This window comes from Neomonachus schauinslandi, chromosome 11, assembly GCF_002201575.2.
Source record: "Neomonachus schauinslandi chromosome 11, ASM220157v2, whole genome shotgun sequence".
In the NCBI taxonomy this organism is placed as follows: Eukaryota; Metazoa; Chordata; class Mammalia; order Carnivora; family Phocidae; genus Neomonachus; species Neomonachus schauinslandi.
Window position 1 is genome coordinate 67,801,061 of NC_058413.1, and position 23,871 is coordinate 67,824,931.

General features: G+C 38.3%; 1 protein-coding gene across 1 annotated transcript in view; it reads right to left on the reverse strand.

Moving 5' to 3' along the window:
- The window catches only part of GRM5 (glutamate metabotropic receptor 5), a 576,450-nt gene that overhangs the window by 76,138 nt on the left and 476,441 nt on the right, over nucleotides 1-23,871 (reverse strand). The window contains exons 6-7 of the mRNA XM_021679107.2: nucleotides 10,793-10,961; nucleotides 4,692-4,818 (exon numbers count right to left, since the gene is read on the reverse strand). Coding sequence (XP_021534782.1) covers nucleotides 4,692-4,818; nucleotides 10,793-10,961 — 296 coding nt within the window. The remainder of the gene's footprint in view (nucleotides 1-4,691; nucleotides 4,819-10,792; nucleotides 10,962-23,871) is intronic.

A 23,871-nucleotide genomic window follows, 5' to 3' on the forward strand; every position in this document is an offset into this window, starting at 1 on the left:
TATACAGATATATGGATAAATATATAGGTAGACATTAATGTCAGTTAATTGCCACCTCAAGTTGTTTTTCTAAACAATTATTCACCTGATAGTAGGCCCAGATCTCTTGATCATGCTACCATTCTTACAGAATTGTGTTGGGATTAAATAAATTAACATTTGTAAGATGCTTCAAACAGTTCCTGACATGTAGAAAGCATAATGTATGTGGTAGTTGTTATCTATTATCACAGTGAGGGCACTGACCCAGAGGAGGTGACCTGAGCTGTCATGTTATAGGGCTGCAGTAGGGTAACTATAAGCCAAGTGGGTGTAAGGAAGACTTAAAAAAAAATATTCCCTGAAGCTAGCCCCAGGCATCTCTGTGGTGGCTTTGGAAGAGCTGAAGCCATCAGAACAATCTTCTGGCTAGAGAGCAGCTCCAAGTGATCTGTTAGTTTGAATCAGAGTCAGTGAGATAGGGTTGCAAACAGCTATAGGCTCCTTGGAAAAATGCCATAGATCTCAATTAAAGGTTAAACTTCACATAATATCAATGTGGAGACCTTTCTAAGTTTGGCATTTATTGCCCCCACTTCTCCTCCCCTACTCCCACATACATGCCCACTCACATGTTTGCATGTAGCCAGAGGAAAAGCATTTCATTCTTCTGCTTAAAAACCTCCACTGGCCCTACACTGTCTACAGGATAAAGTCCAAACTCTTTAGTTAAAGGCTGTCTTCACAGGATGGCCCTAATACATACTTTCATTTTCATTTCTTACACTCCCCATAATTTTCCTGCTGGTTGACATACAGAGAGTGAGTGACTCCTCTGTGCCAGGCATCATGTCAGATGCTGGGAATGCAAATATGATTGAGATAGAGTTACATCCTTGAGAAACTAGTGATTCAGTAGGAGAGGAAGATAAAGCCATCAGTTTGAAAACTGATGTAAAGAGGGAAGCAGGATTTGCTTTAGAAATACAGAATAAGGGGCTTCTCAGTCTGAGTACCTCAACAAAGATTTCATAGAGAAGGTCACATTTGAATGGAGTAAGAAAGGATAAGTCAGAGTTACTCAAGTAAAGAGGAGTAAGTGCCTTCTAAGCAGAGAAGATAACACAGGTATGGACATGGAGGAATAAAATGGCATTGTGTGTAGATAATGCATTATAAACACCCCTTGCTGCTAGAAGGTAAAATGAGAGTTGTCAAGTGGTAGTGACTGAAACTAGAAAGATTATAGGAGGGCGGGGATGAGAGGGAATTTTGTATGCCATGTTAAAGAACCTGGACTATATCCAGTAGAGATACGAAAACCCTGGCAAGTGTTGAGCATTGAAGCAAAAGGGACAAAACTGTATTTTGGATACATATCCAGCAGCAAGATGAAAAGTAGACTTAGAGGTATGTGACATACATTTGGGAATAGGGAAATACACTGGGAAATCACCACAATGTTCAAATGTGAGATGATGAGAACCTAGTCAAGGGAAGAGTTGTACAAATAGAGGGGAGTGGAAGGAATAAGAATATTTAGCAATTCAAATAGCCAGGCTTGACAAGTGACTGGATATGGGTGGCCAGGCATAGAGAAGCATCTAAGATGGCTCACTTCATTTTGGTTGGGGCATTGAGGAGAAAGGTGGTGTCATTCAAAGCCTTGATGTTGCACACTCTTTCTAATATGAACTTCTTCACTTTTTAAAAAGTGAGCTGAAGATTATGCCTCAAGATTAAACTTTCTCGAATTCTCCATGTTAAAGATGCCCTCCTTCATTCTTCCGTAATACTTTGTTCATTCCTTATCTACCCACAGCACTTAGTACACTGTGTCATTACCGTTTATATGCTTCTACCCCACTAGATTATAAGTTTCTTGAAAACTTTGACTATATTTTGTATTGGTTCCTATTACATTTTCTGGCTCAAACTAAGGAGCTTGTTAAACTAATTAATTCATACTTCATTTGGTAAATTAATTAATCCATACTTGAAAATCACAAAGACAACTGATCTTGTCTAAAACCAAACTATTGATCTTTATCAAATAATGCATTTATTTCTTCAGTCTTCAAGGCAGAAAATTTGGTACCCTTACATAATATCTACTGCAGCCAAATGCCCTATTGATTCTACTTCAAAAGTGTATCTTAAATCTTCCAATGCACTATTTAGTCCAGGACGCCAAGAACTCCTGCCTGCAGTAGCAACCTGCAGTAACTACCCAACCTGTGTCCCTTCTCCCACATTCCATCCCTCTCCAAATTATTCTCCTGTACAGCTATCAGAATATATTTTTGAAAATATACATCCAATCATGTTGGGTTTTTTTCTACTACACTACCTGCAGTGGTTTCTCATTATACTTCATACCAAACACTCAAATCGTGACCATGTTCTATAAGGTTATATATGATCTAGTTCCTGCTACCTTTCTGATTTTCCCATTTGCTTACCCATATACAGACCTTATATGTGTTTTTCCCTCAACCAGAAATGCCCTTCTCACCACTCTTAGCTAGCTATTTCTGTTTATCATTTAGGCCTCAACTAATTTTCACATCTTCAAAGAGAACTTTTATAACTACAAATTTAAATTATGTCTTCCCTAATATTTTCAATTCTTTATTCTTGTTCTTTTATTTCATATTAAACACAATTTGTCTGTGTGTGTGTGTGTGTGTGTGTGTGTGCATGTGCTGTGCTCATCCATTCAACTAAGTTTACTGAAGGCTTTATGTTCAGCACTGAGTTGGCTCTGGGGATACCAGGATGTATGAGTATCAGAAAGCTTATGGTCTGATGGTAAAAACAGGACTCACATACTTTTAGAAGGCACTTGGATGTTTCATTAATTTTTTCTTTTAAAGGAAGTCTTCCGTATAAATACCAATCACTGAAACAAAGTCTTAATGTGAGCTGGTCTCAAAAGGTCCAGGATCACAGGATTTATAGAACCAGGCATTTGAAATTACTAACACAACTACCCTGGTTAATCTCTCATCCTGTGAGGGATGGCGTCTAACACTGATTTTTATAATCTTCTAGCCCCTAGGAGTTTTATACTAGATCTATGGTAATTATAAAACCACTAGATGACCTGACATCCCACATGGTGGGCCCTCTGCCTGGACTGTTTTTTCTCTTATTTTCCTTGAAAACCAAGTTGTCTTGGTCCTTTCCTCATATTCCATGTCCACAAATCTGCCTTTTATTATATTTTACTAATACTTTTACTTTTTTGCCTCCATTATTAACTTCTTTTTTTTTTAAGATTTATTTATTTATTTTAGGGCGGAGGGGCAGAAGAAGAAGGAGAGAGAGAATCCTTAATCAGACTCCCCACTGAGTGTGGGCCTGATGTAGGCCTCGGTCCAAGGACCCTGAGATCACAACCTGAGCCAAAATCAAGAGTCAGCTGCTTAACTGACTGAGCCACCCAGGCACTCCTTTTATTAACTTCCTTTTTTTAAATTTAATTTAATTAATTTTTTTATTATGTTATGTTAATCACCATACATTACATCATTAGTTTTTGATGTAGTGTTCCATGATTGTTTGCATATAACACTCAGTGCTCCATTCAATACGTGCCCTCTTTAATACCCATCACCAGGCTAACCCATCCCCCCACCCCCCCCCTCTAGAACCCTCAGTTTGTTTCTCAGAGTCCATAGTCTCTCAAGGTTCATCTCCCCATCCAATTTCCCCCCTTCAATTTTTAAAAAAGATTTATTTATTTATTTTAGGAGGGAGGGGCAGAGGAAGAGGGAGAGAGAGAACTCCCTGCTGAGTGTGGAACATGACATGGGGCTTGGTCCAAGGACCCTGAGATCACAACCTCAGCCAAAATCAAGAGTCAGCCGCTAACTGACTGAGTCATCCAGATACCCCCTTATTAACTTCTTTAAGATAGTTGTTGCATATTTATTTCTATATCTTTATTTCAATGGTAGGAAAATAGGCATGTAATATATGCATTTAATAAATGTTTACTGAATAAATTGGAAGAAAAGATGAAAGGTATTATATTCTGTTTTTATACTGTAAAAATTAGAAATAGCTATGAGAACACGATGACATATTCCTTTACATGTTTGGGAGAAAAAAGAACCCAAACCAAAACAACACAAAAGCCAAACAAACAAAACAAACAACAACAGCAAAAACAAAAACCCAAGCAGAGATGAGTTTTACCCCATGCTAACATTATTCAAAAACTCATTAGTTAGAGTTTTGTGGTTTAGACTAAGGAAAAGTACTAAGAGTAGCAAAGTTTTAGACCAACTTCCACCCAACTCTGTGCTACTTTTTTTGTTCTTGGATATGTCATGACATATTTTAGCCTTTTCCTGGCATATAGCTCTCCTTCTCCACCTCAAATGATGGTTAACTGGGGCCCTGCTTAGGACCTTCTGGGAATATCCTGAGGATGGGCTGAAAAATCCAGTAGAAAACCTGGGAATTCTGATCTGCTTTGGGGGTGATGGTGGGAATATTGACCAATCTCTCCCTGTGATGTAAAGATTTTCGTGATCAGCCCAGGCATTGGGAAGGCTTCTGTCCCTAAGGGAATTGTTTGTCACATGAACAAGACCACCCAGATGATAAATACTTGGAGATGTGACCCCCCTCCACCCATGTCTGTGTCCTTTTGCAGTTGACTTTTGAGGCATGTACCCCAGCTGACATTGTGATACATATACCTGTCAGGTCATCAGTGGGCCACGACCCCAGCTGGCACGCCTTGCAGGTGTACTCATCAAAGACGTACTCATTCTCTTTACAGGGTGTACAGGTCCAACAACAGCTGACTTCTCCCTTCCGGATCACCTAAGGTAAATGTTTAAAATTTTCATTATTTTTTGTATAGATGAAAATCCAGCAATCCATTATTCAAATATGCTCTTTTGCAAAACAGAAATGGCTTTCACATAAATTATTTCAAGTGTTATCAGATAGGCAGTATATGTATTAATATTCTCATTTTATAATCACAGAAACTGAAGCTGAGTTTCAGTGATCAGTCCACATCATAAAATTCATTGGTGACAGGGTCTGGAATTAAATTAAATGCAAGTCTTTGGATACTTAGCTTTAGATATCTATATTTAATTAAGTGCCTGTGTTTGTGCTCATATATAAATACATTCATTTACATATATATGTATGTAAGTGAATTTTCCCCAGTCTGTGTCTGTCTTTCTCTAAAATTAAGAACTTTTACTCTTTGAATTTACCTTTGCTTCCCTCCACTAGCTGAATAATTTTTAGCAAAAAAAATCATATACCTGCTACAGTTAAAAAATCTACCCATATTGATCAAAAAATCACTATCACTAGGAATTTCTACTGAGTTAAGAGGTAGAGCATAATTTTTTTTTTTTTTTCTGGAGTTCATCTCTTGGTCTCTGTTTCTACTCAAAATCTGGTTCAATAACTCACAGCTCATTCTCTCCTATTCCAGTAGCTTTGATTTGCTTGGGATGACAGTGGATAAGGTCATTGAGACTGTTATATACCCCTTCATCTGTCAGATTTTTTTAAGGCAATGGAAAATAATTGAAATAATTTAACAGTTGAAGGAGTCCCAGATGTTATTCTTTAGAAATGCATGTCTTTTATTTTTTTCCACCACTGGTGCATGAATAGCCTCTGTGGAATAGAGACAGCATTCATTAAACATTTCTATAAATAATTAACACTGTGATTAATCACCAGCGATAACAAAAGACACAGCGATGATTACACCGTATACTCCTTGTCCTCCATGCTGACACTCTAACTGACCTTCTATAGTAACAATGTCTAGATATTGATAGCCGTATACAAATGTAATCTGGCACGCCTTTCTTTGTATTTTCTATCCCTTTTGCTGGCTCTTGACACTGCAACCACACAAGGAGAAAATGATGACGAAAGGGTCTGAGGGTCTGAATCGTCCTTTCCTTAAAATAACCAGATAAGTGAGTGAGAGTTGCTAATTAGACCTGTTTAATCTACCTAAAGTATTCTTCATAATAATGCTACTTATTGGCTGTTTTCTGTGTGCCGTATGCTGTTATCTCATTAAAACATGAAAGTGGCTCTGTTGAAGGTGGCTGGTTTTATTTGGTTCTTTTTTTTTAAGGGGAGAGAACTGAGGTGTAGTGAGCTTACATAACACATACGGATAAATGAAGGCTCAAACAATAACCTTTGGACTTCAAGGCTAATGCTCATAAACATGGAGCCTTATTAGTCTATATAAAGGTAGAGTTCAGGGGTGGGTGAGGGGATGGGTGAAATAGGTGATGGGGATTAAGGAGGGTACTTGTCGTGATGAGCACTGGGTGAGGTATGGAAGTGCTGGATCACTATATTGCATACCTGAAACTAATATAACACTCTACGTATAACTAACTGGAATTAAAATAAAACTTAAAAACAATAAAGATAGGGTTCATGATATTTTGAAAGATGTAGTAGAAAGAGTTCTGGCCTTGAGAATCAAGAGGCACCAGGGTTCTAGTCTTTCTTGTAGCCACTAAATAAATTGTTGTGCAGCTTTGAACAGTCCCCCAGCTGATCCCAAGACCAATGCTTTTTAAATAGTATCTAGCTTTATTGGCTTTCCTGAGGATTAAATAAAATATCACAGTGATTTGTAAACTGTAGGACACTCTAAAAATGTTAAGTGTTTTATTAGTAATATGCATATAAATATTTATATAGAGAAATAAATTTGATTTTTTTTTTAAAGATTTTATTTATTTATTTGACAGATAGATAGAGAGCACAAGTAGGCAGAGCAGCAGACAGAGGGAGAGGGAGAAGCAGGCTCTCCGCTGAGCAGGGAGCCCGATGCGGGGCTCGATCCCAGGACCCTGGGATCATGACCTGAGCCAAAGGCAGCCGCTTAACCGACTGAGCCACCCAGGCGCCCAATAAATTTGATTTTAAGGTAATTTCAACCACGCTTGGTAAAACTATTGTTGGACAATTACTAGATTTTGTAATGCAAGCAAGCATTTGAAATACTGAAGGATTCTCTTTCTTAGCAGGGCATGGCAAACAAAAGCAGTTGCATTTTTCCTTCTAAAAATATGTTCACTCCCATGCTTTAGTTCGCACTGGTGTGTAAATTTCAGGTTTTTTTTTTTTTTTTACCAAAATAAGATCATTTCCTTTTCCAAGAATAATTCCAATATTACAGTCTTTTTAAAAAATCTGGTGACAGCTCGATATGTCTGCTTCTGATCATTTAGAATTGATTTTTTTTTACTTTTTAAATTTGAGATATATATATGTTCTGTTGCATATTCATTTTGAGTATAAGAGGTAGCAATAATTCTGTTACATAGTGATTCCCATTCTTTTTGAAGACCCTGGAAGTAGTCATGCTTTCTTTATGAATAACAATATGTAACACATTTGAAACCTTTGCCAGACCAAGTGTACTTCCATGGACACTAAGTTAATAAATTGGAACAATGGCATGAGGTGTTGACATCTTTAATGAAATTGCTCAGTGACATCTTTAAGCCATATTAAGAAAATGTTGTCAATTGTATATTTAATGGAGTGAAAATGATATATGGTTAGGAAAATAAAATTTGGGATAAAAAAAGACTAAATAAACATTACAGATTAACTAGTATTAAAAATATGATACTAGGGAGTCAAATTCTTCCATCGTGGAAGTTATTCCCAGTAGAATGGGGTAGAAAAGGAATATAAAAAAATCTCCCAAATCAGCCATTCAGCATTTTGAAGTTACAGGTTCAAATTGTCTTGCTGTGAAAGGTCAAAACAAATAACGTCCATGTGGTAGTTTACACAGGCTTATCTTTCTACGGGAGGAAATGGAAATTATGAACAATCAGTATTCTGAGTGAGTCTAAAAAGAATTTCACATACAGAGTCTAATTGCAAGATGACTAGGCAAGATGCAGACTGTCACTGAATATTAAGGGTTAGCAAACTTTTTCTGCAAAGGACCAGATAGTAAGTATTTTTGGTTTTGTGGGCCAGACTGTCTCTACTGCAACTCAACTCTTCAACTCTATTTATTATAGCATGAAAGCAGGCATAGACAATACAGAAACAAATAAGCATGGTGTACTTCAATAAAACTTTATTTTTAAAAAGATTTACTTATTTATTTGAGAGAGAGAGAGAGCGTGCACGCACACATGAATGGGGGAGGGGCAAAGGGAGAGAGAGAGAATCTCAAGCAGACTCCCCACTGAGCACGGAGCCTGATGTGGGCTCGATCCCAGGACCCTGAGATCAGATCTGAGCTGAAATCAAGAGTTAGACACGTAACCGACTGAGCCACCCAGGCCCCCCTCAATAAAACTTTATTTACAAAACCAGGCAGCAGACTGGATTTGGCATATGGGCTGTCGTTTACTAACCCTTGTTGTGTACCATAACAAAACACACAGAAATTTTTAGCTACTCCATAAGCTACTGTGCCATTTAGCAGATATTAATAAATTTATATTTATCTTTATTTACCTTGTCTTTCTTCTTTCTGGTCTTATGCTTACCAAATCTTCAGAATTACCCCTTGAAGATCTTACAATTAATACTGAATTATTTCAGTTTCATTTGTAATCACCAATGAATGAATACCTCAATTGTTCCAAACAGAGTAAATACGAGGTTGATTGAAAAGACCAAGGTCAACTGCTCCAGGTGTATACACTGCTTGAAATGTGGTACTGTAGTATTTCAATAACTATTTGATGAATAAATTATTTTGATATCATTTTTCTTCCCTTAAGGCATTATACCCCAATAACTAAACTTGTTTCTATTTTTATTATATCTTCATTCTTTCTTTCATGACTTTTTATTTCCTCTAAGTGTGGCCAGAACTTACTCAGCCTAAAAGTAACTTTTCAATGTCCTCAAACTATCAGGACTGCCCCTTACCTGCTTTTCACCACACACTTCTTGCTGCTCAGTTATCCTTCTATCCTTTTTAATCTCCAAGTTCTGTTTCCAGAAGGCCCCAGATGAAGGGCTAACCCCAATTTTCGTGTCTTTCCCTCAGTCCTTGTCTTTCTTGACCTCTCTCTTCCACTGAACACCACCTTACATGACAGTGTGCTCTCTGGTTCTATCTCTCTCTAAACCTGTTGTCCCTCACTCTACCTTTTCTTCTTCCTTTATGCTTTCAATGCAGATCCTCAATATCTATTCTTGGTCTACATTTATTTTCTCTGTATACTTTCAGGTTCAGTGACTGATCTACTCAAACAGCTCCAACTTCAGCTCTATTCAATTAACTTCTAAATCTGTATCTTCAGCCTTATTTCTCATTGTTGTAGACCAATGTTTTCTATCACTGCCTAGATATCTCAAAACCAATAGGCCGCCAAACTAACCCATTGCCTTTCTTTAAAACCATTCCCATTTTTCTATGCTTGACTATGACACTTTCTAGTTACAAAGAATTGAAATTGCAATTGATTGTCATAGACTTCTTTTTCTTCTCCAACCCTACATCCAATTGATAACCAGGGCTGACTGAGTATACCTCTCTATATGATATTTCTATCAAATATCTCCCTGCTCCCTCTCCATTCTCACTGTTTCTTCCATAATCCAGGGTTCTTGTCATCATTATCACAATGTCCTTCTTACTTGTCTCTTCTTTCTCTATTCATGTTTCACAACTACTCAGGCATCTCACCTACTATAGTCCACCTTATGTCAACATCTTTGTCAAGATTACTTTGACTCCTGGTTAATAAAAATTAAGTTCAACCTGCTTAGTATGACATTCAAAACTCTCCACAAATATGGCTTCAATCTATCATTTTGACTTTCTCTTTTATAATAACTATTTAAAGTAATGAACCCTAGATTATTCACTGTTATTCCAGAACAGTCTTCAATCAACTACTTCTGTATCTTCCCTATTACTGTTTCTTCTCCATAAGTGACCATTTTCCCACATCTCTCTCTGAAATCATATCCATTCTTCATGGTCCAGTGTCTGATATTTTACTCAGAAGAAATCTCTCCCTTTATTTTATATGAACTTATATACATCTGGGTTTTTTTTTTTCTTTCTTAATGAAGTCATTGCATTTTATATGATGTTGCTTATTTGTGCCCATGATATTTTTCCTCAGCTAGACTATAAATCTTCTGGCAGTAAATGTGTGTTACTTATTTTTGCTCCATTGATATAAACTATTACATTAGTAGGAGCTTGATAAATATTTGTTAATTAGAAATTAATGTGGTTTCCAACTGTGAACTATTGATCCCCAAGAAGCAGGTCTTTAAAAGGCTTACAAGGTATAAAGGGTGTGGGCAAACAAGACTCATCAACTGGTTCAATCAGCCCAACTACTAAGATTATTGTGGGTCATACTAGCAAAAGGAATTAATGAGAGAAAAGTAAAAAAACACAAAACACAAAACACAATTTCTGACGTTAGAAGCTTATAATGTAAAAAGACAAATATCTAAATGTTTTAGAAATAGCCAATGATGGGGCACCTGGGTGGCCCAGTTGGTTGAGTGTCCAACTCTTGATTTCTGCTCAGGTCATGATCTCAGGGTTGTGAGATTGAACCCTGTGTCAGGCTGAATGCTCAGTGCAGAGTCTGCTTGGGATTCTTTCCCTCTTCTTCTCCCTCTCCCTCTGTTCCTCCAACCCACCTCCACTGCATGTGCACACACATGCATTCTCTCTCTCTCAAATAAATCAATCAATCTTTTTTTTTAAAAAAGAAATAGCCAATGATAGTGAACACTTTAATTTACGACAAAAATTTAAAAAAAAACATGGACTCCATTTTACCTTTATCTGGCCTTTCTCACATGGTTCACTGCACACGGATCTGATGATGTTGTTTTTCTTGGACCATACTTCATCATCATCCATTTTTAATTCTCCATTGTCCCAGCTTCCAACATTGATATAATCAAAATAATCTTTTCCCATTTCCTTGAAATTCATTATTTCATACCTTAAGAACAAGAATATAATGATTATTTAGCTAAGGATATAAGTTTTCAGCTATAAAAAAGCAATAGACTTCATTTCCCAAAAATGTATCTACTGTCATATTAGTGACACTGGAATTTTCCATGACACTAAGCTTAGAATAGCAAAAAAGCCTGTTGGCTTCACTTCCTCTTAAGAGACTTTTTTTTTTTTTTTTTTTACCATCAAGCTTATACCTGAAATAGAAGATAATCCCATGTGAGAAGGTGACTTGACCTCAGCAGGATGAAAGACAGTTTTGAAATAACTTCAAGAAGTTTAAACAAGTACTACTGTTATTCTTCTAAAAAAGATAGAAAGGTTTTTATCTCCACTTAAATAAAATGACAAAATTTTCCTTTACTAACCAAGTTAAGAAATTTGGAAACCTTTAATCTTGTCTTCAGCTTTAGGGAATGTGGGGATAATCTGGATAGGGCCTGATCTTACCTTTTTTTTCTTACCCTTTATCAATGGCTAAACTCATTGTATAAAAGATACTTTCAGGAATGATGTTTAAAATAAGTCTGAAAAGAATTTATGAGGCTGGAAGATGGCAGCAGAGTAGGAGGATCCTAGACTTGTCTTGTCCCTCAAGTACAACTAGATAACTATCAAATCACCCAAAATACCCTAGAAATCAACCTGAAGACTAGCAGAACAAACTCCACAACAGAGAGGAGGCCTCACTGAAGAAGGTAGGAAGTGTGGAGACTCAGTTTGAGAGAAATAGGTCATGGCTGCTGTGGTGGGGAGGGAGCCACTGCTGCAGAGAAGGGTGAGAGACATACCAACACACAGGGGAGTGCCTGAAGAAAACAAATCCCCATACCAATTGACTAGGAAGGCAAGAGGGCCTGGATTTCATGAGTTCTAACAATCAGTGGGGCTTAAAGCCTAGAGTTCTAAAGGTCAGTGGGCTTGGCTCCAGGAGAACCTGGAGGATATTGGTGTTACTCTTGTAGAAGAGGCAGGCAAATGACCAGCAGACATGCAGCATGGAAACAGCGAGCTGGAAATTGTCTGAGGCACACAGTGGGGAGGTTATCTGCTCATCTTGGAGCATGTCCCAGAGAAGCACCATTCACAGAGAGACCCCTCCAGGAATGAAAGAACTGGAAAGCGCCATTTCCCTGCACTGCCTCTCAGGGTAAACACAGAGCCACCTGTGGTAGTGAGCCCAGCACTGACCTCTCATTACCTGACTTGCTACACCATGCCCTGACCCGTGCTCTGGGGCAACCGCCCCTCCCAGTCACACCTGCCTAAATGCCAGCATGACCGGCCGCCTCCCCAGCAGGACGGGACAAAACCCCAGCTCACACCACATCTCCTGATGCAGGAGTTTTCAGGGCCTTGATTCTGGAGGCAGTGACAACAGGTCTCATTGCACAAGCAGACCAGAGCACACGTAGTAAAAATGAGCCACATTCAGGCCAGGGACCCAACACTGCCCACAATAGACAAAGAGAACCTCTGCTGATGACTGGCCTAAAGGATAAAGTGGCCAGGGCACAATGGCAGAGCACGTGCAGCACACACTGGAGCTACTCGTTGAAGTCCTAGGCTCTGGGAAACAGGGGATACTACACTGTAAGCACTACAGGATCTCTTCTTCATAAGGCCATTACCCTCAAGAACAGGAGAACTAGGTGAATTTCCTAACATAGTCACAGAGACTTAGACAAAATGAGAAGATGAAGGAATCTGTCCCAAATGAAAGAACATGACAAAGTCATGATCTGCCAGAGATCTAAGTGAAACAGATATCAGTAACATGCCTGATAGAAAATTTAAAGTAATAAACATAAAGATACTCACTGGCCTTGAGAAAGGAGTGTAAGACATGAATGAGACCCTTGACACAGAGATAAGCAGTAACATAGCAGAGATAAAAGGCTCAATAAAAGAAATGAGAAACATCCTTGATGGAATGAAAGTAGGCTGGGAGAAGCAGAGGAATAAATTAATGACCTAGAATTCAGAGCAATGGAAAGTGATCAAGCTGAATAAAAGAGAGAATACAGAATTATGCAAAACGAGAATATACTTAGGGAAATTGGTGACTCCATCGAACATAATAGCATTCATATAATAGGGACCCCAGAAGAAGAAGAAGAGAGAAAAGGGGGCAGAACATGAAGGACACAGATACCTAGATCCAGGAGGCACAGAGAACCCCCAACAAAATCAACAAAAGCAGAACCACACCAAGACATATCATAAATAAAATAGGAAAATGTAGTGATAAAAAAGTTTAAATCAGCAAGAGAAAAGAAGACAGATACAAGGGAAACCCCATAGGGCCATCAGCAGATTTTTTCAGCAGAAACTTTGCAAGCCAGAAGAGGGTGGCATGATATATTCAAAGTGCTGAATGAGAAAATTCTGCAGCCAAGAATACTCTATCCAGCAAGGCTATCATTCAGAATAGAAGGAAAGATGAAGAATTTCCCAGACAAACAAAAAACTACAGGAGTTCATGACCACTAAACCAGAAGTATTAAAGGGGACTGCAAGAAATATTAAAGGAGACTGTTTAAGTGGAAAACACAGACCAAAAGTGAAAGCAAAATGGAAACACAAAAGCAGTAAAAATTAATATTCCCATAAAAAATCAGTCAAGGAACTCACAAAATAAAAGAATGTAAAATATAATAACATATATCTAAAATGTGGGGAGGAGAGGAGTAAAAAATGGGTTTAATCTTAAATGACCATCAACTCGATATAGACTGCTATATGCAGAAGAGGTTATATAGCAACCTAATGGTAACCATATATCAAAAACTGCTAATAAATATGCAAAGAATAAAAGGAAAGAATTCCAAATATATCACTAAAGAAAATCAGCAAAACATAAAAGAAAGAATGAAAGTAAGAAATAAACAACAAAAGAAAGAAAAGGATAAGAGAAAATTTTCAGAAACAACCACAAAACAAATAATAAAATGACTATTAGTACCTATCTATCAATAATTACTTTAAATGTAAATGGAGTAAATGCTCTAATCAAAAGACATGGGGGGGGGGCGGAGCAAGATGGCGGAGGAGTAGGAGACCTGGATTTCGTCTGGTCTCAGGAATTCAGCTGGATAGGGATCAAACCATTCTGAACACCTACAAACTCAACAGGAGGTCGAAGAAAAGAAGAGCAACAACTCTCTGAACAGAAAAGCGACCACTTTCTGGAAGGTAGGACGTGCGGAGAAGTAAATTCAAAGCGATATTCGGGAGGATAGATGGCGGGGGAGGGGCCTCCATCAGCCGCTTCTGGCAAGTCATAGAGCCACAGAGCAGAAAATCGGAACCTTTAGAAGTCTGTTCCGCTGAGGGACGTCACACCGGGGGGGTAAGCGGGGGGGGGGGAGCCCTCACGGGACAGTGTGGTCTCAGGACCCTCGGGGTCACAGAAAGACTGGGAGTGCCTGACTGTGGCAGAGCTCCCAGGTATCGGAGCAGCAAACCCAGCTGCAGAGACTGAGCCAAGGTGTGGGCTTTCAGCTTGGGGTTGTCATAAACCATGATCCGGGGCACAGTCGGGCCACTGCTCCTCCAGCAGGAACCCAACAAGCGGCAGATCCAGGGAGACTCACCTTCCTCCCCCGGGAGGAGCAGTGTGGGAGCGCACTGCAGGGATCTGCGGGGTTTGGAGACTCCACCCGGGGTCGGGTGCCAGAGATAGAAACGTTTGGGCACAGGCTGGGTGAGCACGGAGTGTGGCCAGAGACCGGGGAGACGGGAGTGACTTACTGCTTTTCTCTGGGGGTTCACTGAGGAGCGGGGCTCCGAATTCTCGGCTCCTCGGGGCAGAGATTGGGAGGCTGCCATTTTCACTCTTGGCCTCCAAAGCTGTACGGAAAGCTTGCAGGGAACAAAAGCTCTGGAGAGCAAACCCAAGCAGATTACTTAGCCCGGACCTGCAAGGGCAGGGCAAGTCCGCCTCCAGCAAAGACATTTGGGAACCACGGCAACAGGCCCCTCCCCCAGAAGATCAGCGAGAACAGCCAGCCAAGACCACGTTTACCGATCAATGAGAACAGCAGAACTCCAGCGCTAGGGGAATACTGCACATAGAATCCATGGCTTTTTTACCATGATTCTTTAGTCTTTCAAAGTTAATTTTTTTTAATTGTCTTTTTTTTTTTGAATTTTTCTTTTTCCCTTTTTCAACCAACATCTTATCAGTCCTTTTTTAAAAAACATTCTTATTTTTTATTTTTAGAGTCATATTCTATCCCTTTATAGTAGTTACCTGTTTTTTGGCATATATATATAAGTTGTTCTCTAAAATTTTGAGATAGTTTCTTCTAACAGATCAAAACATACCCTAAATCTCTAGTGTATGGTTTTTTTCTATTCCTCTGCCTGATCACATTCTCTCCCCCCCCCCTTTTTTTAAATCCTCTTCTTTCTTTTTTCAAACAACTTCTTATCAATTCCTTTTATAACATTTTTATAATTTTCACTTTTACAGTCATATTCCATCCCTTCATCATATCAACCCTTATTTTTGTACATATATAAGTTTTTCTTTCTTTAAAATTTTGGGAGGCACTCTCTTCTAAAAGACCAAAATACACCCAAAATCTAGTGTGTGGCACTGATCTATGCACCAGCCTGATCATATTTGATCATATTCTGTTTTTTTTGGTTCTATTTTTGTTTGATTTTATCTTTATATTTTACTTTTCCTTTTTTTTTCTTTTTCTTTTTTCTCTCTTTCCCTTTCTTTTCCTCCTGCTTCAGGTCTTTTCTGATTTGTTTAGAGTATATTTTCTGGGGACATTGTTACCCTGTTAGCATTTTGTTCTCTCATTAATCTATTCTCCTCTGGACAAAATGACAAGATGGAAAAAATCACCTCAACAAACAGAACAAGAGGTAGTATCGACTGCCAGGGACCTACTCAATATGGGCATTAGTACGATGTCAGATCTAGAGTTCAGAATGATGATTTTAAAGATACTAGCTGGGCTTGAAAAAAAGCATGGAAGTTATTAGAGAAACCCTTTCTGGAGAAATAAAAGAACTAAAATCTAACCAACTCGAAATGAAAAAGGCTATTAATGAGGTGCAATCAAATATGGGAGTACTAACTGCTAGGATAAATGAGGCAGAAGAGAGAATCAGTAATATAGAAGACCAAATGATGGAAAATAAAGAAGTTGGGAAAAAGAGAGATAAACAACTACTGGATCATGAGGGCAGAATTCGAGAGATAAGTGATACCATAAGACTTAACAACATTAGAATAATTGGGATCCCAGAAGAAGAAGAAAGAGGGAGAGGGGCAGAAGGTATACTGGAGCAAATTATAGCAGAGAACTTCCCTAATTTGGGGAAGGAAACAGGCATCAAAATCCAGGAAGCACAGAGAACCCATCTCAAAATCAATAAAAATAGGTCAACACCCCGACATCTAATAGTAAAACTTACGAGTCTCAGAGACAAAGAGAAAATCCTGAAAGCAGCTCGGGAGAAGAGATCTGTAACCTACAATGGTAGTAACATTAGATTGGCAACAAACCTATACACAGAGACCTGGCAGGCCAGAAAGGACTGGCATGATAGATTCAGAGCACTAAATGAGAAAAATATGCAGCCAAGAATACTATATCCAGCTAGGCTGTCATGGAAAATAGAAGGAGAGATCAAAAGCTTCCAGGACAAACAAAAACTAAAGGAATTTGCAAACATGAAACCAGCCCTACAAGAAATATTGAAAGGGGTCCTCTAAGCAAAGAGAGAGCCTAAAAGCAACATACCAGAAAGGAACACAGACAATATACGGTAACAGTCACCTTACAGGCAATACAATGGCACTAAATTCCTATATTTCAATAGTTACCCTGAATGTAAATGGGCTAAATGCCCCAATCAAAAGACACAGGCTATCAGATTGGATAAAAAAACCAGACCCATTGATATGCTGTCTGCAAGAGACTCATTTTAGACCCAAAGACACCCCCAGATTGAAAGTGAGGGGGTGGAAAACCATTTACCATGCTAATGGACACCAAAAGAAAGCTGGGGTGCCAATCCTTATATCAGACAAATTAGATTTTAAACAAAAGACTATAATAAAAGATGAGGAAGGACACTATATCCTACTTAAAGGGTCTGTCCAACAAGAAGATCTAACAATTGTAAATACCTATGCCCCTAACATGGGAGCAGCCAATTATATAAGGCAATTAATAACAAAAGCAAAGAAACACATTGACAACAATACAATAATAGTGGGGGACTTTAACACCCCCCTCACTGAAATGGACAGATCATCTAAGCAAAAGATCAACAAGGAAATAAAGACTTTAAATGACACACTGGACCAAATGGACTTCACAGACATATTCAGAACATTCCATCCCAAAGCAACAGAATACACATTCTTCTCTAGTGCCCATGGAACATTCTCCAGAATAGATCACATCCTAGGTCATAAATCAGGTCTCAACCAGTACCCAAAGACTGGGATCATTCCCTGCCTATTTTTCAGACCACAATGCTTTGAAACTAGAACTCAATCACAAGAGGAAAGTCAGAAAGAACTCAAATACATGGAGGCTAAAGAGCATCCTACTAAAGAATGAATGGGTCAACCAGGAAATTAAAGAAGAATTAAAAATTCATGGAAACCAATGAAAATGAAAACACAACTGTTCAAAATCTTTGGGATGCAGCAAAGGCAGTCCTAAGAGGAAAGTATATAGCAATACAAGCCTTTCTCAAGAAACAAGAAAGGCCTCAAGTACACAACCTAACCCTACACCTAAAGGAGCTGGAGAAAGAACAGCAAATAAAGCCTAAACCCAGCAGGAGAAGAGAAATAGTAAAGATCAGAGCAGAAATCAATGAAATAGAAACTAAAAGAACAGTAGAACAGATCAACAAAACTAGGAGCTGGTTCTTTGAAAGAATTAACAAGATTGACAAACCCCTGGCCAGACTTATCAAAAAGAAAAGAGAAATGACCCAAATCAACAAAATCATGAATGAAAGAGGAGAGATCACAACCAACACCAAAGAAATACAAACAATTATAAGAACATATTATGAGCAACTCTATGCCAGCAAATTAGATAACCTGGAAGAAATGGATGCATTCCTAGGGATATATCAACTACCAAAACTGAACCAGGAAGAAAAAGAAAACCTGAACAGACCTATAACCACTAAGGAAATTGAAGCAGTCATCAAAAATCTCCCAACAAAAAAAAGCCCAGGGCCCGATGGCTTCCCGGGGGAATTCTACCAAACATTTAAAGAAGAATTAATACCTATTCTTCTGAAACTGTTCCAAAAAATAGAAATGGAAAGAAAACTTCCAAATTCATTTTATGAGGCCACCATTACCTTGATCCCCAAACCAGACAAAGACCCCATGAAAATGGAGAATTACAGACCAATATCCCTGATGAACATGGATGCAAAAATTCTCACCAAAATACTAGCCAATAGGATCCAACAGTACATTAAAAGGATTATACACCACGACCAAGTGGGATTTATCCCTGGGCTTCAAGGTTGGTTCAACATCCGCAAATCAATCAACGTGATACAATACATGAACAAAAGAAAGAACAAGAATCATATGATCCTCTCAATAGATGCAGAAAAAGCATTTGAGAAAGTACAGCATCCTTTCTTGATCAAAACTCTTCAGAGTATAGGCACTGAGGGTACATACCTCAATATCATAAAAGCCATGTATGAAAAACCTATAGCGAATATCATTCTCAATGGGGAAAAACTGAGAGCTTTCCCCCTAAGGTCAGGAATGCAGCAGGGATGTCCACTATCACCACTGCTCTTCAACATAGTATTAGAAGTCCTAGGCACAGCAATCAGACAACAAAAAGAAATCAAAGGCATCCAAATCGGCAAAGAAGAAGTCAAACTCTCACTCTTTGCAGATGATGTGATATTATCTGTGGAAAACCCAAAAGATTCCACCCCAAAACTGCTACTACTCATTCAGGAATTCAGTAAAGTGGCAGGATATAAAATCAATGCACAGAAATCTGTGGCATTCCTATACACCAACAACAAGACAGAAGAAAGAGAAATTAAGGAGTCGATCCCATTTACAATTGCACTCAAAACCATAAGATACCTAGGCATAAATCTAACCAAAGAGACAAAGGATCTGTACTCAGAAAACTATAAAATACTCATGAAAGAAATTGAGGAAGACACAAAGAAATGGAAAAACGTTCCATGCTCATGGATTGGAAGAACAAATATTGTGAAGATGTCAATGCTACCTAGAGCAATCTACACATTCAATGCAATCCCTATCAAAATACCATCCACTTTTTTCAAAGAAATGCAACAAATAATCCTAACATTTTTATGGAACCAGAAAAGACCCCGAATAGCCAGAGGAATGTTGAAAAAGAAAAGCAAAGCTGGCGGCATCACAATTCCAGACTTCCAGCTCTATTACAAAGCTGTCGTCATCATCAAGACAGTATGGTACTGGCACAAAAAGAGACACATCGATCAATGGAACAGAATAGAGAGCCCAGAAATGGACCCTCAACTCTATGGTCAACTCATCTTTGACAAAGCAGGAAAGAATGTCCAATGGAAAAAAGACAGTCTCTTCAACAAATGGTGTTGGGAAAATTGGACAGCCACATGCAGAAGAATGAAACTGGACCATTTCCTTACACCACACACAAAAATAGACTCCAAATGGTTGAAAGACCTCAATGTGAGACAGGAGTCCATCAAAATCCTAAAGGAGAACACTGCCTTCAACCTCAGCCGCAGCACCTTCTTTCTAGAAACTTTGCCAAAGGCAAGGGAAGCAAGGGCAAAAATGAACTATTGGGACTTCATCAAGATAAAAAGCTTTTGCAAAGCAAAGGAAACAGTCAACAAAACCAAAAGAGAACGGACAGAATGGGAGAAGATATTTGCAAATGACATATCAGATAAAGGGCTAGTATCCAAATCTGTAAAGAACTTATCAAACTCAATACCCAAAGAACAAAGAATCCAATCAAGAAATGGGCAGAAGACATGAACAGACATTTTTCCAAAGAAGACATCCAAATGGCCACCAGACACATGAAAAAGTGCTCAACATCACTTGGCATCAGGGAAATCCAAATCAAAACCTCAATGAGATACCACATCACACCAGTCAGAATGGGTAAAACTAACAAGTCAGGAAACGACAGATGTTGGCGGGGATGTGGAGAAAGGGGAACCCTCCTACACTGTTGGTGGGAATGCAAGCTGGTACAGCCACTGTGGAAAACAGTATGGAGGTTCCCAAAAAGTTGAAAATAGAGCTACCATCCGATCCAGCAATTGCTCTACTGGGTATTTACCCCAAAGATAGAAATGTAGGGATCCGAAGGGGTACGTGCACCCCAATGTTTATGGCAGAAATGTCCACAATAGCCAAACTGTGGAAAGAGCCAAGATGTCAATCAACAGATGAATGGTTAAAGAAGAGGTGGTATATATATACAATGGAATATTATGCAGCCATCAAAAGGAATGAAATCTTGTCATTTGCATCGACATGGATGGAACTGGAGGGTATTATGCTGAGCGAAATAAGTCAAACAGAGAAAGACATGTATCATATGACCTCACTGATATGAGGAATTCTTAATCTCAGGAAACAAACTGAGGGTTGCTGGAGTGGGGGGTGTGGTGGGAGGGATGGGGTGACTGGGTGATAGACACTGGGGAGGGTATGTGCTCTGGTTAGCACTGTGAATTGTGCACAACTGTTGAATCTCAGATCTGTACCTCTGAAACAAATAATGAAATATGTGTTTTAAAGAAAAGAAGAAGATAGCAGGAGGGGAAGAATGAAGGGGGGGAAATCGGAGGGGGAGACGAACCATGAGAAACGATGGACTCTGAAAAATAAACTGAGGGTTCTAGAGAGGAAGGGCATGGGAGGATGGGTTAGCCTGGTGATGGGTATTAAGGAGGGCACATTCTGCATGGAGCACTGGGTGTTATGCACAAACAATGAATCATGGAACGCTACATCTAAAGCTAATGATGTAATGTATGGTGATTACCATAACAATAAAAAATTTAAAAAAAAGACATAGGGGAATGAATGGATAAAAAATAAGACCCATCTATATGCTGCCTACATGGGACTCTTTTTAGACCTAAAGACACCTGCAGATTGAAAGTGAGGGAATGGAGAAACATTTATTATGCAAATGGATGTGAAGAGAAAGCTGGAATAGCTAATACTTATCTCTTACAAAATGGACTTTAAAACAAAGTCTTTAAAACAAGACTGTAACATATAATAATAAGCACACACCCAACATAGGAGCACCCAAATACATAAACAGTTAATAACAAACATAAAGGAACTAATCTATAATAATACAATAATAGTAGGGAACTTTAACACCCCTCTTGCATCAATGGACAGATTAAACAGAAAATCAACAAGGAAAAATGGCTTTGAATGACACACTGGAACAGTTGGATTTAACAGATATATTCAGAATATTCCATCCTAAAACAGCAGAATACACATTCTTTTTAAGTGTACCAGGAACAATCTCCAGAATAGATCATATATTGGCCCACAAAACAAGCCTCAACCAATTCAAGAAGTTCAAAGTCACACCATGCATGACCTGACCACAACACTATGAAATTAGAAGTCAAACACAAGAAAAAGTACAAACCTGTACTTTGTACAGTACAAAGACCTGTACTCTGAAAGGTATAAAACACTGATGAAGACCACAAATACATGGAGGTTAAATAATGTGCTACTACAAAATGAATGGGTCAATCAGAACATAAAAGAAGAAATAAAAAAAAATATATGGAAACAAATGAAAATGAAAACACAATAGTTTAAAACCTTTGGGATGCAGCAGAAACAGTTCTAAGAGGGAAATTTATAGCCATATAGGCCTCCCTCAAGAAGCAAGAAAAATCTCAAACATTCTTACACTGAAAGGAGCTAGAAAAAGAACAAAAAACAAAACCTAAAATAAGTAGAAGGAAGGAAATAATAAAGATTAGAGCAGAAATAAATGATACAGAAACTAAAACAACAACAACAACAACAACAAAACCCCAAAAGAACAAATTGATGAAACCAGGACGTGGCTTTTTGAAAATGACAATAAAATTGATAGACCTCTACCCAAATTTATCAAGAAAAAAAGAGAAAGGACTCAAATAAATAAAATCACAAGTGAAAGAGGAGAAATAACAACCAACACCACAAAAATACAAATGATTTTAAGGGCATATTATGAAAACTATATGCCAGTAAACTGGACAACCTAGAAGAAATGGATAAATTCCTAGAAACATATAAACTACGAAAACTGAAGCAGGAAGAAATAGAAAACAGATCAATAACCAGCATAAAAATTGAATCAGAAATAAAAAATTCCCAACAAGGAAAAGCAGGACTAGGTGGCTTCACAGGCAAATTCTACCAAACACTTCAAGAAGACCTATTCTTCTCAAACTATTCAAAAAAATAGAACAGGAAGGAAAACTTCCAAATTCATTCTATGAGGCCAGCAATACCCTGATACAAAAAACAGATAAAGACACCACTAAAAAAGAGAACTAGAGACCAATATCCCTGATGGACATAGATGCAAAAATTCTCAACAAAACACTAGCAAACCAAATTCAACAATACATTAAAGAAATCATTCACCATGAACAAGTAGGATATACTCCTGGATTGCAAAGGTGGTTCGATATTCCCAAATCAATCAATGTGATACATCATATCAATAAGAGAAAGGATAAGAACCATATAATCATTGCAATAGGTGCTGCAAAGCTCTTGTCAAAGTACATCTATTTATGATTTAAAAATCCCTCAGCAAAGTAGCTTTAGAGGGAACATACCTCAACATAATAAAGGCCACATATGAAAAACCCACAGCTAACATCATCCTTAATGGGGAAAAACCAAGAACTCTTCCCGTAAGATTAGGAACAAGACAAGGATGTCCACACCCACCACTTTTTAAAAAATAATTTTATTTGGGGTGCCTTGGTGGCTTAGTTGGTTGAGTATCTGACTCTTGGTTTCAGCTCAGGTCATGATTTTGCAGTGGGATGGAGCCCTGTGATCAGCTCTGCACTCAGGCAAGTCTCCTGGAGGTTCTCTCCCTTCCCCTCTCCCCACCGCCCCTCCCCCCCACACGCACTGGCATGCTCTCTAAATAAATGAATGAATGCATGAATAAATAAATAAAATCTTTAATTAAAAAATTAAAAAAATTTTTCTAACCACTCTCTTACACCCAACATGGGACTCGAACTCATGATCCCAAGATTAAAAGCCACATGCTCTACCAACTGAGCCAGCCAAGTACCCCACATGACTTTTATTCAGCATAGTACTGGAAGTCATAGCCACAGCAATCAGACAACAAAAACAACAACAACAACAATAAGGCATCCAAATAGGTGAGGAAGAAGTAAAACTTTCACTATTTGCAGATGATATCATACTATATATAGAAAACCCAAAAGATTCTACCAAAAAACATCTAGAACTGATAAGCAAATTCAGTAGAGTCAAAGGATACAAAATCAATGTACAGAAATCTGCTGCATATCTATATACCAATAATGAAGCAGCAGAAAAAGAAATTAAGAAAACAATCTCATTTACAATGGCACCAACATAATAAGGTACCTAGGAATAAAACTAAACAAAGAATTGAAAGACCTGTACTCTGAAAGGTATAAAACACTGATGAAAGAGGCTGAAGAGGACACAAAAAAATGGAAAGACATTCCATGCTCATGGGTTGGAAGAACAAATATTGTTAAAATGTCTATATTACTGAAAGCTATGTATACATTTAATGCAATCCCTACGAAAATACCAACAGCATTTT